Genomic DNA, 18,165 nt, shown 5'->3' with positions numbered 1-18,165 from the left:
CATCTTTGGATATTCAGAAGGATCGTGCCAAGACAAAAGTAAGCATAGTGGCTCCTCTCACCGGACAGATGAACTCTGCATGAGGCAGGGATTCTTCCAGCATGCCAGTCTTGGCCTCCACCTCTAGCAGTGCTAGCTGCAAACATCTCCAATAACCTCATCTGGTCCAGCCTCTATTTTCCATTGAATCCCTTGCAACCCCAGCTGCTACCGTGGCAGGCAGGACTTCATTAATGTCATATGAAAAGCTTTCATTTTGGGAAGGGAAAGATTTTTCAATAGATTTCTGACTTGCATTAGTAAGCTGTCAATTTCTGAATTCTGCAGCCCTCCCTTCCCTCTGGTTTGAAGATCCACTGAAAAAAATGAATTGATTCAATGAAAAAATCAATAGCCACATTGTTAACCTGTGTTTTTAAATGCTCTTGAAAAGCAGATCTATACTGACCCAGATGAATGGTTTCTTTCACTCCTAATGATATATCAGTCCTGAAACGATTAATACAGAGCCGTAAGTTGTGCCAGGTAGTGAGGACGACTCAAGGCCAGGCTTCTCAGCTTGCAATGAAAAAAGGTCTGCCGGGCAAATTTGTCAGAGGATGCGTGGTGTAAATATGCCAGCCTTCATATGCGGAGCTGAAGGCAGCAGGTACAAAACAATGAAGGGTTATAAATTTTGCAGCAGGGCAGTCGTTACTCAGGAAATGCGCACACAAGGCCTGTGAACAGGCACCGTATGCGGGGGTGAGGAAAGAAGCGGAGGAAGGGTGTTGTACATGTTCCTCCTGGCACCCACTTTGTATGTGTACAGCAGAAATGTGCTAATCTGGTGCTTTCTTCTTGTTAAACTCGGTTCCATGGGCATTTTTCTGTGTGAATAAAGCCACCTAGAAAGAAGATCTCACCCCTTGCCTAGTATTTGTGATTAGCTGGTTCCTCTCCACTTGCTGAATCTCCATTTACGTACAGTAGCAGCAACTGTGTCCAACAGAACTGGGAAAGAACAATTACAACAATGGTAAAATTGCCCCAGTTCTCAGAAGAAGCACTGGTAGTTTGTGCCTTAGCTTATGCAAATGGAATTGTGATTTCGCATTTATCCCATAGACTTGGGACTTCTAGTGCCCAGGTGCAAAGGTAGAGTTTTCCTACAGGTAGTGAGTGATAGGAGCAGTAAATCACCCTTGGTTTTCAGAAATATAATCTTTTTTATGTCATATTTTGGAAAGAGTGGAAGGAAGCAGAGAGGTGCTGGTGTTCTCTATTTGTTTTTACCGTACAGAATGAGACAGTTGTAAAAAATACCTTTGCCTCTTAAAAGCAAGTGAAGTTGAAAGGTGCATCGAGGCATGTGCTTCCTCACCCTTTATGTGTGCAGCTGCTGCCTGTTGAACAACAGCATTTTGTCTTTGCTACCATCCATGTAAGGCCACCAACCGACGTGCAGTGGGACAGAGCACCTGAGATTCGGGTCATTGGAGTCTCATTGGGTGTGGATGGCACCGTCTGCCCCTTTGAGCATCTTCCCCGCTTCTTGCTTGGTTTGCCAACCTATCAATCAAAGGAGTCGGGCCGTCGATAAATAATTAATTAGGATTTTGTTGCATGCTTGGCTCCCAAGCAGCATCGCCATGGAGATGATCTGGCTTTTAGGATGTGAAAAGTAGCAATCTCCAAAACAATGGCATTGTGTCAACCTTACCCTTTTTCCCTGAAAGAGAGCTCTCAGGGATGGCGAAGCAAAATGTGCAATGCCAGGTGCCGATTTCACTTCAGTGGAGGTGCAGAGGCACAACCTGCACGATGCTGTTCACTGCTGCGTTTGGCCTGGGATGGGATTCTCAGGATAGCTTTTTTATTTTTTTCCTTCATGTCAGGGAACACAGCAAAGAAATACTCGTGGGAGAAGAGACTTAAAAGAAGAAGTCTGGATGGATCCTCATCTGCGGGAATGCCTTTGCAGAAACCTGCTGGATGCTTGGCATCCCATGGCTCCTTCTTTCCACCTGGAAGGCCCAGGGGCCGGATAGGCAGCTATTCAGCCCACTCCCTGCCTTTCCTTTCTCTTCCTTGTGCAGCCCCTGGAAGTGCCCTTTCATTCATTCAGTGCATTATCAGCATCCCCCTCCTTATCATCTGATTGCAGCACCTCGGGGACCACCCAGTTTCATGGCTTTGTTTCTCTTCCTCTTCTGTTGGTGATGTCTGGGCCAAGAGCCATAGGCATTTTCAGACTCCCCTGGAAAAAGTACCATAGGCATTTCCAGACTCCCCTGGAAAAACACAACACGGTGCCAGACGTTATTCTTTCTTGCTAAGCTCCACGAAGCTGGAGAAGGAACAATGTGCCTTTTCTCTCCCCACCCCCAGACATCCTCTGCTCTGCCTCTTTCTTCCCCTCGCCTCGATCCACCTATTCTTTACCTCCCCACCCTCGCTGGCACTTGCCACATGGCACTTCCCACCTAGGAGTCTCAAGGAGAGGAAGCGGAGCTGTGAAACCGGCCGGGTTTGCCCATTTCCCATTGCTGGGTGGGGCCGGCCCCCGCTGGCAGCGCGGGGAAAGCCGAGGTTTATGGCTGCACAACCCTCCCCTCCCGCTGCACCCGGAGAAAATTGTGTGCAATGCCGTTCGTTAAGCTGCATTTCTGACATATCTCCCCGTGACAGCGAGCCGTTTTCCCTTCCTCGAGGGACTGAGCTCCCTTCCCTGATGTCATTTTCCCCGCTCTCCACAAGGCTGTTGCAGTAACCCCTCGGCATTTGCTCCCGAGCACGGGCGGTATGCGCAGGGGCTGGACCCAGCTTACAACCCACAGCCCCCGCGGTGGAGAGGAGCAGTTTGTTCATATCTTACCACAGCCCTAAAAATAGCCCTTGGGAGATAATAGGAGTGGAAGATAGCTTTCCATGGGACTGAATGTACTGCACGCGGAGGCTGCCGGGGGAGGCGGTGGCATTCAGGTGGCCGGCCTGGGTTACAGCAGCAGCCGCCTTAAAAATCTGGGGCTTTCTGCAGCGTGGCGAATTCCACCTTTGTTTATATTCACGCATCTTGGCTGGAAATGAGGCAAACATGAGTTCATTAATTAAAAGCAAATGTACGAACCGGCTTCCTGAAACCAAGAGACGTAGCTTAACGCTCTGAAGAAAACTTGTTGCTTATCTTATGAGCGACGATGCCAGCAATGACTCAGCAGACCCGGAGATGTGATCTGGAAGTGGGCACCTACTGCCTGCTCTGCCCTTTGCCAAATGTTCAGACTTTTGAGATATTTTGCTGTTCACTGTGGTCTTAATTTGCCTTTGTAGAAGAAAATTCCACGCGTCTGCTTTGCCCAGCAGCCAAGAAGCTCAGAGAGGAGGAGACGTTTCTCTTACAGATAGGACTGAATGTACAGAAACCTTTGCAACCGTCGTGTTTTTGAAGTATTTATAGCTCAATTCATGTTATTTGTACCAAACAAAAGCAAAGAAGCATGAAGCGTATTGGAAAATACTTCATAATCTCTCTACACCAGTTCAGAGAGCGAGTATAAATCCTCTTTCCAGCAAATGGAGACAGGTAATTTATTGCAGCCTTGAAGAGAGCAGCTTATTTCTCCACGCTTCCTGCCCAGCAAGCTCTGCAAGCTGACTCATGGAGGGGTAGGGAGCCAAAAGCTGTGCTCCCTCTTTCCTATCTGCTTCTGGAGGGCAAAGCAGCGGGTGAGCGGCAGCTGTGCTCAAGCAAAGCCCTTTGGAAGTGCCTGGCTCGACTGGAGGTTCATAGCCCCCTGCTTTCTCTCCCTCGTGTCGTGCATTTTGGGGAAGGTATTCCCTTTATTTGCTTAACATGTAGGGGCTGGTACCTACGTGTGAGGGTGGTTTCAGTCCATCCCTGGTGCTCCTTTCTCCCCTGTTACCCACTGTGGCCTTGGGACCCCATTGCCACCGGGGCTGCAGAGCAGATCCCAAGGATGCTCCTGCTGCATGGGGCTGGCAAGGGACAGTGACACAACTGTTTTGGTCTGTTGGCTGAGGATATTTAGCTCACAAAGGTTCTCCTAAAGGGGAATGTGTATGTGTGTACTTGCATGCGTGCACGTAAGCAGTAAACTCTACAACTTGATTAAGACCATCAAGTCATTCAGAATCAGTCCCCACAGGGACCGTTGCATGGTCTAGTTTTGAGCTGTGACCTTGCTACTTAGGCATATGTTTAACTTTACACGTGTGAGCTATCCCACGAAAGTCAGTGGACTGCTCACGTGTGAAGTTAGGCATGTGCTAAAGTGTTTTGCCAGAACGTGTACCGGGGCTACAGGGGCTCTGGGTGAACTTGAACCTATTTTGCTAGGGCAAGAGGCTTTGGATTTCATTATTAAGAACCTGATATGGTACTCTGTCTGAAAGCAAGGTCTTGGAGTTATCTGAAATTCTCATTAAGACAAGAAGCTAGGAAAAATACAAATTCCTCCACTAGTAAAGTTACTAAAAATACTCTAATTAAATTATCTAAGTCCTAAAGCCAGTAAAATACATCGAAGAAGTGTGGTAGAGGTATAAGTACAGTGCTCTGAGAGTACCAAAGGGACTAATAGCACTTTCTCTGCAGATCTGGAATATTTTAAGTAGTTAATGTAGCTGATGTAAAAAAAGCATATTGCATTTGCCCTACTCTTGTTTCACATGCGGCGACCCTTAGTAAGTTTTGATGGTGCACACAGTGGAGCTGTTGCAGAGAAAGCAAGGAAAATAATCAAGCAAGCAAGAAAAGGACCTAAAGAATGGACAAACAAGTTCTTTCATAAAGTATTTCTCAATTGAGATTATTTCTTATTAGGCTGAAGTTGTTCAGGTTCGTCGTGTACCATGTCTGGCAGCAGTCCAGAGAGCTTTTGAAAAAAAAGGAGCCAGCTCTGTTGGGTGGTAAAAGCACTATATTTTCCAGAATATATTTCTGAGTAAAACACAACTCACAGAAGAAATTCCATTATTGCTATTTGTCTTACAACCAAACAACAAAAAAACAGAGAGGGATCTTATTTTGCTCAGAGAGGTGAAAGCAATGACATACCCCGAACGTGATCATGACTCGCATCGCTTCTATGAAATACAGAAAAATATACTTGGCTGCTTTCTTGTTCGTGCTGCTGTCTTCACATCAGTGAACTTAAGCCCACAGACCTTTGCCGACGCAGCCCGAGCAGCCTGCTACAGGTGAACGGCACTTGGCTGGCAGAGATCCCTCGTGTGGAGCAGAGGAGCCAGCGCGAACACCACTGTGCGCCGTCCTGTTGCGCTGCTAATCCTCTTTCGGGATGCCTCTCTGACAGTGAAAGCCTGCTGACAACAATCACTCGCTCGCTGGCCTTTCGGATCAGGTCACCCTCAGGGCTGTGTGCTCCTGGTAGTCCTTGAGCCCATCCCCTTGGGAAGGGAGCTGTGCAGGCCACCAGGCACACAGTGCGAGGTAGAAAGTGTTTGCTGAGATGTGTTCGAGCTGTTCATTTCCCTAAGACTCTTTTTGAGGGGGAAAATAGCAACTGGACATGGGGAAAGCTATCAGAGTTGGCCTCTAATGATGCTGTGGCTTGGTGGGCAAGATGCTCCTATGATGTGTTGCGGTTTGGGAGAGGCAGGCAGCAATTACTGTGCTGCTACAGTCCTCGTTCCTTTAGGAGTAACATCAGCTTTCCCTTTCGATTTCCTCATCTTGTTCCTCAAAGAAAGTGAATAGTGCCATTTCACCACTTGCTGCCCGAGGCTTAAATAATAAACGGCTGCACTGTGCTTTGAGCATCTTCATGTGCTACGCAAATACGCAGCGGTAGCATTTCATCAGTAGCTGTGAGTGTCTCAAGTCTTGCTCCAAAATGGAGTGCTCCTCCTGGTAACGTCCCATCCCTCTGTGAAGGGACACTGCTTCCTCTGCAGAGCTCCTGCTCTAAAAGCCAAGTCTTTAGAAATCAAAGCTCCTAGGTGCATTAACCACTTTTCTACGTGGGCTGCGAGACCGTAAACTCTGTGGTCCTGCAGAAAAATATCTGCCCGGGCAAAACATCTGTTTGCATTTGAAGATTCATCCAAACATGTATTTACAGAGCGCTGCCGCTCTTTTCAATCACATTTGCATTGCAGTATCTAAAAATATGTTTTCACATGTGCAATTATTCCTGAGAGGCCATTTACAGTAATTATGTGTAGACTTACAAAAGTCCCGTCTGTGAAGCACAGAGTCAAGTTGGTGGGAGATTGGCATGCCCTCTGGGGTGCCGTTATTACTTTACCAGCCATGAATGATGAAGAATTTGCACCCCGTTGTATATTTGACAATGAAACCCTTCTTAAATTCTTCCTCGGAGCCAAGTACAAGGCTGTCTTTTAATAAAAAATGTGTTTTTACCCATGTCTATATTTATTTCTCGCAGGAATGCACATACTGCTCCAAGAGCCACCCACGTCCTTCTTGTATACAGGGTGTATTTGCATTTGCAGCCTGTCCCAATGCAAACACGGGAAGGGAGGGGGGGAACCCAACCTTGTCTTTACTGTTAGTTGCCTTCTCCATCTCTATAAGCACTTGGAGATTGCTTGGATTGCTCATTCAGTTAAGACCTGCTGCATTACCTTTGCTAGAAATATGTCTAGTGTAGGTAAGACCAGAGTTACGTTGTTACTTTCAAAATCTCAGTACCAAATTTTGGGGTAAAGAGGAAGAAAAGAGGTGCTTTGATTTTTGCATGCAAATCAGTTTGACCCTTGATTGCTGCTTTTTTGTTCTGCTGTCCTAACGCAGGGTAGCACTTGAGCGTGTGCTTCATTTTAAGCACGTGCTGAAATCTTTGGCAATTCAAGGGGATGGGGCATATGCTTACTGCTTTTTTGAACAATGTTGCTTTTCAGAGTTGAAGGTCTTGTAGGAAACCCGATCCTTTAAAGTAGCTCCTGTTTATGTACATTTCAATTTTATAACATTGCAAGTTTTCCCCTTCTTTCTTCAATATCCTTGATGCTACATCGTCTAATGAAAACTGTACTGGTCATGCCACTTGCAGTTACTGAAGCAGGCAGTGAAAGTACTTTTTTTTTTCTGAGGGAACCAGGGAAATCACATAAATCACAGATTTGCAAATGTTTTCCCAGGAGAGGTCCGCAGTAGTTGGCTGCAGAGAATGACAAAAGCGTTGTTTACCCATAAAGGGGTGGTCATCTCAGCAGGTCAGTGATGCTTTTCAAAGATGTATTGTTGATCTTAAACGAGCTGATAATTTATTCCCTGAACTCTGCCTTACAAAAATAAAACAGGGTAAATATTGAGTATAATAAAGGCCATGCTGCTATTCAGCCTGCACAATGCCCTCACCTTCCCTCTCACACCACCTTCTCTCCATTGTTGGCTTGGGCATTTCTCAAAGGGCATGAGCTGACCTCGGCAATTATTTATGGCGTTGTTCAGATAAGCCCCTTTTCACAGGCAACCTACACACACTCACAAGGGCTGTTATAATTTGAATTTATATTGCAAGTTCAGCTATCACTTCCTCTGTTCCCACCCTGCCTTTTGGAAAGATACCCAGTCACACGATGTGCTTGTAAAAAGGTTGCTGATTGAGGAAGGATGCAGGAAGGATATGGTTTTGCAGTGATTGCATAAGTGCTGTGGAGGGCCTGAAGCTTTGGGTTTATATGAGGACGAGTTTAGATGTGAATTTCTAAGATTTATTTCTTCGGATTTTGAAATAAGTCTTAACTCACGAGCAGTTTGCCTTCTTCAGAGAACCATGGAGCAACCCACGTTAATGCAGTTCTCGGTGTACTAGCATGGACAAATATCTATTTTGTCTGGGTCTTCCGCCTCCTTTCCATCAGAGATCTCAACTTCATTTGCGAGAAATTGTCTCCAAAGCTTCTGTTTGAAATTGTCAGATGTGGTCATGTCTAACTGAATGCTGTTCCCGTCAAAGGCTGTTGGGAGTTTTACTGTTTGCCTCAGTCCTTAGGCTAACAGAGGTCCTTCCAAACAGTGCTGTGCTCCCCCTTGGTGAAGTCCTAATACCTGAAGATCTTAAAATTCATGCCATCCTTTACTGTAATGATTGTCCTATAAAAAGAAGGAGCTGGGGTGTGGAGGTTTGTATGTTAAAACTTTGTTTTGGTCATTCCGCGTTCTGCCAACATCTAACATCTGTATTTATTTTTTGAACTCTCCTTAATGGATTATATGCATCTGTTCAGTTCCAAGAATAATGCTTGATTTCCTGAATTTATAGGTTGCAATAAAATCCATTCGTAAGGACAAAATTAAGGATGAGCAAGACATGGTTCACATCAGACGGGAGATTGAGATCATGTCATCCCTCAGCCACCCTCATATCATCACCATATATGAAGGTCAGTGAACGCAATACTCCTCTCCAACTTCTCGGTTATGTTCTTCTGGACCTGATGTTCATGTTTCTTGAGATCATCCACCAAACCCTTACTCCTAGTGTAACCTACCTCTTACCAAAGGGACTGTTCGAGTACTGCCTTCCCTCTGAACCATCGGTGTTTCACAGATGCATAACCCTTTGCCTGGAGCAACTTCTTCATGTGTGAATTATCCGCTGTGTCTGTGGCAGGTGGAAATCATTGCATCTATCATCTCATCTCCTTGCTCCCATTGAAAGTTCAGTTTAATTTCACCCTTGCTCACATTAGCCCCATGTCAGTTTATGTCCCCAGCCCTTCAACCAGTCCTCATGGACTTTTCTTCACAGGGCTCCACAAGACCAGTCTTGTTTGCTCTACTTAGCATGGGCAATGCTGTATCTGTCTGTAAAGTCTCTGAAAGCTCTTTGCATTTTATTTATGAACATGTATTTTTCTTAAGTTTGGTCCTCCCTTACCTGCCAATTAGTCTTGCTGGTTCTGTGTTTGCTGCTTTTTTCCCCTGAATCCAAGCATCCACTTCCTATCTACCCCTGCATGGTTTTCTGTCAGTCTGGTCACTGGCATATCATTCTTATTCCTTATTCCTGTCTTTCCATTATAACTCCTTTCTTCCTGGGACATGGCAGTGAAGCCTGGTAATTCCTGGCTCTGGGAGCTGCTGCTCCCTGGTTTAGAGCAAGGAGCAGGAAGCCAGGGGCATTTTTCCGTTGTTCTCCTGTTTGTTTGTTTATATATTTATAGAGTATCACCCTGTAGGAAAATATCCCCCTCCTTCCTTCCTTCCTTAAGTCTGTAACATCCCAGAGCTAAATAGCTCGGGCTGGGTACGTGCTAAAAGACACTGGCTGAGAGGTCCACTGCTGGGTCTCCATAAGAAGAGCAGCAGCACCGTGGACCTGGGCTGTGGGCTCCAAAGCTCTGGAGGGACTCGGGTTGGGTGGCCTCCTCCCAGAGGATCACCTCTTCCCCCACGTGCAGAACAGGCAGCCTGAATTTAGCCCTTCGTATTTACATACTCATGAGGTAAACACTCAAGGTGATGATATGTATATGGCAGCTCCACTCTGAGAGTCAATACAACTGATTAAAACAAGGGCTGGCTTGGAGTACTGTTACAGTATCACATATTGAGTTATTCAAAAGCATGTTCTTTTACTTGAAAAGAGATGAATATCTGTCTTTTTATTGAATAAACTCATAACAGGATCTGGGAACAGAAAAGGGGAGGGATGCTGTGTCAGCATGTGGGTTGCAAATGGAACAAAAGTTATTTCAAATGTGCACGGGAACTCCAAAAGAAAAAAGATTAAGCATGCTGTGGTGCTTTGACCAATTGCCCTTCTCATCCTTAGTTTGAATAGCTTTTACTGAGTTAAAACATTTGTAAAAGTTAAAAAGATTACAGCATTTTTAAGAAGCAGACAGTAAAATCCTCTGGGAGCAAAACTTTCCCCTCCGGCCCCGCAGAGGGAGGAGTGTCGCTTCTGCAGCACAACCGGTGCAGTTTTGCAGTGGAGGTTTCATCCCATCTCCAGGAGGGCAAGTTGTCTATGGCAGTTGACATCGCTTCCTTCTGCTCTGCTCTTGTGGTTTGTCAGCCAGCAGCAGCCCTTTGCAGAGAGAAACCTGGAAGCGGTTTTTCTCTCATTTCTGGAAGGTTTTCCATTCTGTTTCTGGTTTGTTTCCTTTTAGGTTTCTAGAAAGCAGAGCAGCCTTTCATGGTTTCGTGTGTTTAACTCATGACCTGAAGGGGTAGGCAGTAGAAGTCAGCTGCTTGGTTTGGCCATAGGAAGACCGTATTCCATAGAGCAGAGGAATAGTGGCTGTACTCATCCAGCCTTTCCAGGCAGTCAGATTTTGTACTCAGCCTCTTGCAGCCAACACTGTAACGCTGGTTATTGTAGTACTGGGAAGATGTGGGGATGTGCAGCTGAGTCCGAGGAGCAGTTACGTCCTGCCCAGAGATCAGGATGTGAGTTCAGTGACCCTTAAGCATGTGCTTCTCAAGTGTGTGCTTCATTTCAAGCCTAAGAGTATATTTGTGGTAAAGTTATGGGACTACATCTAGGATTGAAGTATTTGTATCCTATTGAAGTGGGATTTTAAACACAATTGTCTGTTCCTCTTGAGTGAGGCAATAAAAAGTGATAATATTGCAATCATCTGACTTGAAATGTTGAAGTTACGCTGTCCTCAGGGGTGGGCTTCATCTCGCCAAATTTAAGCCATTCAACATTTAGGCAGTTGGGGCACACTAGAAGCCTATTTCTTCTCCCTAGTCAAGAGAGATCAGTGTCTACACAAGGTGGTTTGCTCCCTCCTGGGAGATATTTTTTCAGATAAGTGGGACAAATGACATACTGGAGGTTCCTTTCGGTGGCAGATGAGGTTTAGCTGACTAACTTAAATTAGATGCTTAACTTTTAGTCTGAAGCCACCCTGCAGGTATCTTTCTGCTCTCTCACTAATTTTTACTGTAGGCAATGAGACCACCACTGTGTGCCTGATAGCGCTTTCTGTAGGTGCCAGGTGGCACTGAGTCTATCTAGCATGGACAATGCTGTATCTCTCTGTAAATATCTTTGAAAGCAGCTTGTACTGCATTTACAAACCTGTGTTTTCCTTAAGTAGGATCCCTGTTTAGGTATCCTTTTGACCTGCCTGCTTAAAAGCAATTAACCTTTGAATTTGTCAACTTGATGTAAACACAAGCTTATCTTTTTTTTTTTTTGATACCAAGCAAATCCGAATGGGTGGAAGCAAAGCTTTCCAGTCTAACGATATTTTTTGTAATCAAATCAAAAGCAACGTATCTTGCCCATTGCTGTGAGGGTAGATGTACTGTTCTGAGTCCAAAGAAATTCCAACCTCTCAGCAGGGCTGTAATTGGCAATCTGTCGAGTGCGACTGTAAGGGAAGTGCTCTTTCAAGTGACTTTAAACTCCTTGAAAGGGACTGGATAAATGAAGCTGGCTTTGCTAGCAGTGTTCTGATTTCAGGACATAAATTTTAATTTATAGAATAATGCCCCTGTCCATTCATCTGTCTGTCTCCCCCCAGCCCCGCCTTCCTCTGCCCCATTTCTTTTTTGCCTTGAAAACTCTGGGATTTGATAATAAAGCCTTTGAGAGCTAACATATTTTTCCAGGAGTAGCCTGAGTGCAAAATCTGTTCCATCTGGCAATACTTTATAAAAGTTAAACCGGGGAAGAGCATAGGGCCTGATTCTGTAAACATTTAAACATGTGTTGGACCAATCATGCGAGTAAAGTTATGCTTGGGACATTCGGGAGGGAGCTCTTGAGTCTTTGTAGTATGAAATACAGTGCCTACGTGAGTGTTTCTGCGCAGGAAGAGTTGCCCTTGGTCAGCGTAACCATCCAGAAAAGTTCATCCATTTGCAAAAGACATTTGAAAATGAACAGGTTATTTGCTAACATGCTTGTGGAAATAGTTTAACGAAGATATTCCCTGAAGAATGAATAAATATTAGGATCACAATTCAGTGCCCGTGGAACAGGGTGGCATTAACATGAGCGAGTAACCAAAGGAAAGCACGTGCTTAAGTGCTTCGCTGGATTGGGGCCAGGATGCTTAGAGGAGTGCTGGACCCTTTACAACAACAAGGCCCAAAAAAATGAATTTCCCATGTAAGAGGGACTTCCTACTTTTTTTAGGTCATATTTCTGATATTCTTAAGAACAAGAAATTAAAAAAAAAAAGCAGCAAGGTGCTCCATAAGTATCTCCAAGCAGGCAATGACTTGAATGAGGCGATATGCTTTGGTTAACCAGGAAATCTCTTCAACTTTTCTGTACTCCCAAATGCCAAAGACAACGGAAGGAAATCTGACGGTGTGTGCCGATGGTGGCATGATATTTCACAACGCTAATTTTACTTGCCAGGCACATGTTCAATCTCACACTTTGTAACAGACCTTCTGTGTGAGGAAAAGGAAGGGAACAGTTGGTGCTTTGGATGCCTGCAGGCCTCTCTTCCATGCAGTGCTGCGTGAGTTGTGTTGGTCAAGGCACCACGTTGAAAGCATCCATGTCACAAAAAAGCCAACCAGGTAGCATCTGGCAAGGTGCATGAACCTTGCTGACAAAGCTGGGTTCCTGCAGTAGCCTGGCTGCATGTGTCAGGCTAACAACGTGGCCTCTTTTGATTATGTCTGAAACACAATAGCCTCTGCTATTGTGTTTCAGACATAATCAAAACAAATTTTGATGCCTAATTACTTGATCCCTTCTGCATGCAAAACACCTGAAAAAGTCAATACAAGTCCCATAAAACATCACATGGCTGACTGGGCTTTTAACAAGATTGATGAAAGTTGGAAAACTGGAATGTGCTTTTTTTTTTCTTTAATTTAGTCAAGAAAAAGTACTTCAGCAGTGACAGTATTTAAGCACATTTCTAATTGGTTTCCTCTAATTATGTAGGCTTTTGACCTTAGAGTGCTTTATTTCCATTGTTTTCACCTGATAACATCCAAGAACACAAAGTAATATTTCTAGAGTCTGATGATAGTAATGAAGCGAATATGAACAAACTTAACTCCTCAGTTATCCTACCCCACCTTTATAAATTTCCTCTCATTCAGGATGACCGCCTAAACAATGTTTTGTCTGGCTTGACATGAACCCAAATGCTTGAGATCACTGGCAAGTTCAATTCAGACCTCAAAACGATGGCAAGCAGCAATGAAATGTATTTCTATCTTTCCTCACGCAGGCCTCCCACTGCAATGTAAATGTTTGCTTGTCTGAGGTTCCTCAGCAGTTTGTAATCATAATTAACAAAAAAGGGGGAATTAGCTCATATTCTTTGCTGAAACAAAAGACAATTAGTGTGACATGTAGTATTGTGGCTGAAGTAGCAACTCAATTTTTCTCTCCTTCCTTTTTAAATAGTAGACAGGCAAAATGTGCATATCCTCAGTCTCATTCTTTGAGAAACAGCCTCGTCAAGGATAATGGTTCTCATTTTGATTTAATCCCCTCACTAGGGAGTAAATTCTAGCATGCCGTCTGATTTAAAATGATTATTTCAGGATCTTAACTACATTCCTTTAATTTAAGAAGAGATGCAGTAAGGCCATAATTCAGGAAAGCAATTTAGCATATGCTTACCTTTAAAACCCATACTTTTATCTTGTTATCTTCAATTATAATTAAGCATATGCATAAATTTAAGCATATGCACACAAGTGGTTTACTAAATTGGACCTTTTTCATGGCTGCTACATGTGCTATTCAAAAACAGCCATAAACTGATAATAATAGTAAATAAATAAATAAATAGTACAGTTGTCAAGTATTTTTACATTAAGGGGCTGTAAACCTTTTCAAGCAGTCAAGAACACAGAGGACACATGGGGCTGAAATTCTAAGGCAGAAAACACTTTTCAGTATTCATGTGTCTTTTTGAAGAATAATTCTTGCCTTATTACACAAGTGAGGCAACTGGGTCATACATGACTTTTCTGAATGAAAAGGTTATTCTAGTCTGCATCTCTAAAATTAAAAACAAACTCGCTCGTTCTTTTGATTTGGCTGACCTTTAATAAAAGAGCATTTTGTAGCAGTGGAAAGGTACTTCTGTCTGCGGCTGTTAGGAGAGTAATAAAAATACCGCTGAATGGAAAGACACCAGATGGAAGGAATGTCAACATACTGGAACTAATTTAGGAGATTGCTCTGATAGAGAGCAAAGGCATGAGGAGAATTCAAATGGTTCCAGTGCGAAGAGATTGGCCGCCCCTCTTAAACTAACAAACTAAAATCCTTACCCCAGGGTTACATGTAAACCAAATGGAATCAGCCCGCGAGGAGGTAGTCCATTAAGGGGGAAAAAAATCCAACCCCCTCGGCACTCTGACTCGAGCATCCTGTAAGCTTGCAGAAAGAGCAAAAGCTTTCTGCTTTGTTTTGCTATTTAAATTTTGTAGTAAATAAGTCCAAATAAGTGAACTGCTGTAGTGAAGAGATGTCCAATGTAGTACAAAATCTTTCTGACTGATGTTTGCAAAACCATGTCTGTGTGGGCTTTCAGCACTTTGGGGGTAAAGTCCATCTCTGGGAGCATGTAAGCTGGATAGCGAGTATGTTCATCCAGTGCCAAACTTGTCCTGGGCAGTTTCAGCAGAGGTGATGCCTGTGTGGCTCTTTCCTGTGTAGCTTTTTCCTACTGCCTTTCAGCAGTAGGGATGAAGAAGATGGAAAGGGAAAGGGAAAGGGAAAGGGAAAGGGAAAGGGAAAGGGAAAGGGAAAGGGAAAGGGAAAGGGAAAGGGAAAGGGAAAGGGAAAGGGAAAGGGAAAGGGAAAGGGAAAGGAAGGCAAGGCAAAAGGCAAGAAAAGAAAAGAAAAGAAAAGAAAAGAAAAGAAAAGAAAAGAAAAGAAAAGAAAAGAAAAGAAAAGAAAAGAAAAGAAAAGAAAAGAAAAGAAAAGAAAAGAAAAGAAAATGTGCTGATCAGCAAGAGCTCCCTTCCTAGTGCTATTTGGAAGATGGAAAGCTGTAGATAGAAGCTGAGTTCATCATTTCATGGCCTCTAAATATAAATAAGTGGAGAGATTATATCCAAGAATTATTACTATAGTAGAACAGCCTGTGAAAGAGACAGATTGTTGACGTTACACAATGTACTCCGTCTCAGATATGTCTTTGGTAGTGAGAAGTGCAGTTCTTTCCCAGTTTCACATTTCTGTTCTTCAATGAGCTTTGAAGCCAACAGATTTGGTTTCAATTATCAGCTGAGAAGTATAGAAATTTTGTCTTTTTTTTTTTTCTTCTTTTTTAAATAAATAAACAAACACGTTAGAGTTATGGGAGGGATTTAAAGAAAAGCTGTAAGAAATCTTTTCTTGACCACTGCAACTTAAGGACCCTTTGCTGCTTGTGCGGAGCACTGCTCTTAGCCCCTGCCAAGGCTCCTAGGGCTGGACAGAGCAAGCACAAGCAGGCTCGTAGCTCACTGGAAAATGCTGTTTCTCAGTGCATGAAGGCAGTACTCTTGCTCATCTCAGGGACTGTCATATCGCAGCCCTTCTATCATACTCAACATCACTTGACTGCTACAGCTGAGGTGGTGCAGCAGCCCTCCCGCCGCACCAAAGCCTTGCTGCAGCCCTCTCTGTGTATCTCGGCTTGTGGAGTGGTAGAAAGAACCACAGTGGCTCAAAAATAAATGACGCACAGCTTGTAGCAAGTGTTTTTCCTGCTGCTTTCTCCTCTAACGTGTGGAGCTCATGCCTGGTATCTAAGCAACTCCCGTCTCTCAGCACGTGATTGACGGGCCATCTCTGCTGCTACCACCTGTCTGGTTGCTGATACCGGCACTTATCTTATTTAACCAGCTCTGTTTGCAGAGTATCGGTGCTTGGAAAGAAGCAGGAGAGACCCCACCTTTCTCATACACAACCCCCCTCCTTCCCTTGACCTTGGTCGGGGCTGCGGAGCAGCTGAAGGCCAGCCTGCATGACATGGCTGACGCGTCGGCCACGAGCGGCGGGGCCTTCGTGGAGCAGGGGACCCTGCCGGAGCCATGCTCCTCCACCAGCAGTAGCTGCAGCAGGGTTCAGGCACGCTTCGAGGCGGGGGCGAGTTTCGGAATGAATATGCAGTAGAGTGGCAGATAATAAATCATCCGCAACGAAAACAAAGAGCGAACCAAGCCGTCCCAGAAGCTGTATGGAGGCAATCTGTCCGTCATCAGCCTGCAGGTTACAACCCAGGTGTTAACAGGGCAGTATATTTATTACCTCATTATTATTTGCAGTAAGTCAATCCAGCCTTTAATTAATGCCCTCCTCTCTTCCCCCAGACGTTGGCCACAATGCTTTCTTGGAGCGTATGTTTATAAAACTGCACAGTGTGCTCAGAAGGGAAATTTAGAAGTGTCTGGATGAAGCCTGCCTGGCATCCTAACTGCTGCTGTGAAAATCATGGTGTACATGTCTGATGGGCTGAGAATTGCCAGAATACCACCTTGTCACGTGCCTGATTGTTTTGACCACTGAATTCCTTTATAAGTGTGTGTGTGTGTGTATAGACATAAATCCTACTGCCTTTCCACTCCCTGTACCTTCAGTGGGAGCTCTCAGTTAAGGCATTTTTGTACACTGTTCAGTTCCCTTTCTGCAGGAAAGTAGCTGTACACATTCTCGTGAGATTCAGCTAATACGATGGAGGTGCTCTAAACTGAAATGAAGCAGTTTTTAAAGAAAATTCCTCCCACCTCCCTGAAAAAAAAATAAATAAAATGATTCTCCATTCACCTCTATTAACAGTGGAAGAGAGAAATTACTGTGCAATTCTCTAACCATTCAGCTACAGTCATGAAGACTGAAGAGCCGAGAGCCCCTTCTCCTCTGGCTGTGTCCCTCTGGTGAGGCAAACAGCCCCTAGAGCTCAGGATGCTCCTCGGCTGGTATTGTTGGAGTGTGCACTCCTGTAAGAGTCTGCTGAGATCCATGCTGCTATGTGGCTAGTTCGCCTTATGCATGCATCATATAATAACTCCTAACTCATTGAACCAGCTGTTTGATCGTGTTTGTTGTTTTTTTTTAAAATCAAATTTCTTGAATAAAAGCATTTTCAGTGATTTGTCTCAGCTTACTGAAACTACTTTTTGCTTTCCTACACAGCTCTGTTTTTAAGAACCCTTTCCAAGCTCAGAGCAGTGAGTCTGTGCATCAGTGGTAACACATCACAGCACTTCCGTTTATGACACAGGGTATGTTCAGTTTTTCCCAGACAATATCAGTCTGTCATTCTTGGAGAGGATACTGTAAGCATAATCCATCCAGAGACAGCTCTTCCAGTTTCTGAAGTTTATTGTTAATGAGGATGCACATAGGATGTAATCACTGGCAGGAGCCTCTGCTTCGGGGTACAGCAAGGCCAGCAGACGAGTGAGCGGCCAATTTTATCTGGCTGTTCACTCTCCCTTTTATCAGAGCTGTTTGGCTGGGGTTCAGGGGTGTTAGAGGGAGCTGCAGAGGCTTTGGCTTGCGGAGTTGAATGACAAGGTGTTGGAGGACATGAGACAAAACTGAAGAGCAGCAAATGTCTACGCGTTGAGAGAGGCAGCTTTACAATTCACTGCAAAACCTGAGGTGTTTTTCCTTTTGTTTTGTTTTGTTTTTAAACCCTAAGGACTACTGGCAGGGCTTTGCTAAAGAGATACAGGAAGGCATTGTTCTAGTAGGGCTGGTCAGAACTAGCATCCGTTTGTAATAACCTCTGTAACCTCATTAAATTGAAGATGTTTTGCTGCCAGTGTGACATGGCTTCAGCGTGCTGCTGCCACAGAATAAAACAGAAGGAAAGTCACCACGTTTTAACATGAGCAGTGGTTATTTATGGCAGGTGCAGGATGTTTGCAGTGGCTTGTGGAGGATTTTTGGTGTCAGAAGGGAAAAACTGTTTAGCAGCCAGAGCATTATGGCAATTTGAGACTTCTCATGGCCAGCTGTACTAGATTAAGTGTTTAGTTATCTGCAAGTCCAGTGAAGTCCTTGACAGCACGTGGCATGAAGTGCCCTGAGCCCCAAAGAACAGGCACACTGTGACGTGTATGAGATCAATGTTCCTTGCACCACTTACGTGGGAGCTGCGCATCGCTGCCGGCTCTGCGCAAGTGGCAAAGGACATATCTGCAGCATGCAGTGGGACCTGCGGCAGGGGCTGGGTGTAAGTGAGCACGAGGATGAGGTGTGTGCATGAGATGGATTGCAGAGCCAC

At 44.5% G+C, this 18,165-nt stretch overlaps 1 protein-coding gene across 1 annotated transcript in view; it reads left to right on the top strand.

The window, feature by feature from the left end:
* Positions 1-18,165, top strand: part of NUAK1 (NUAK family kinase 1) — a 47,991-nt gene that overhangs the window by 15,349 nt on the left and 14,477 nt on the right. The window contains exon 2 of the mRNA XM_084284996.1: positions 8,256-8,376. Within this exon, the coding sequence (XP_084141122.1) occupies positions 8,256-8,376 (121 nt within the window). The remainder of the gene's footprint in view (positions 1-8,255; positions 8,377-18,165) is intronic.

This window comes from Netta rufina (genome assembly GCF_964035555.1).
Source record: "Netta rufina genome assembly, chromosome: 1".
NCBI lineage: Eukaryota > Metazoa > Chordata > Aves > Anseriformes > Anatidae > Netta > Netta rufina.
The sequence above is the reverse complement of the archived record's forward strand: the minus strand, read 5'-3'. Positions and strand labels throughout refer to the sequence as shown.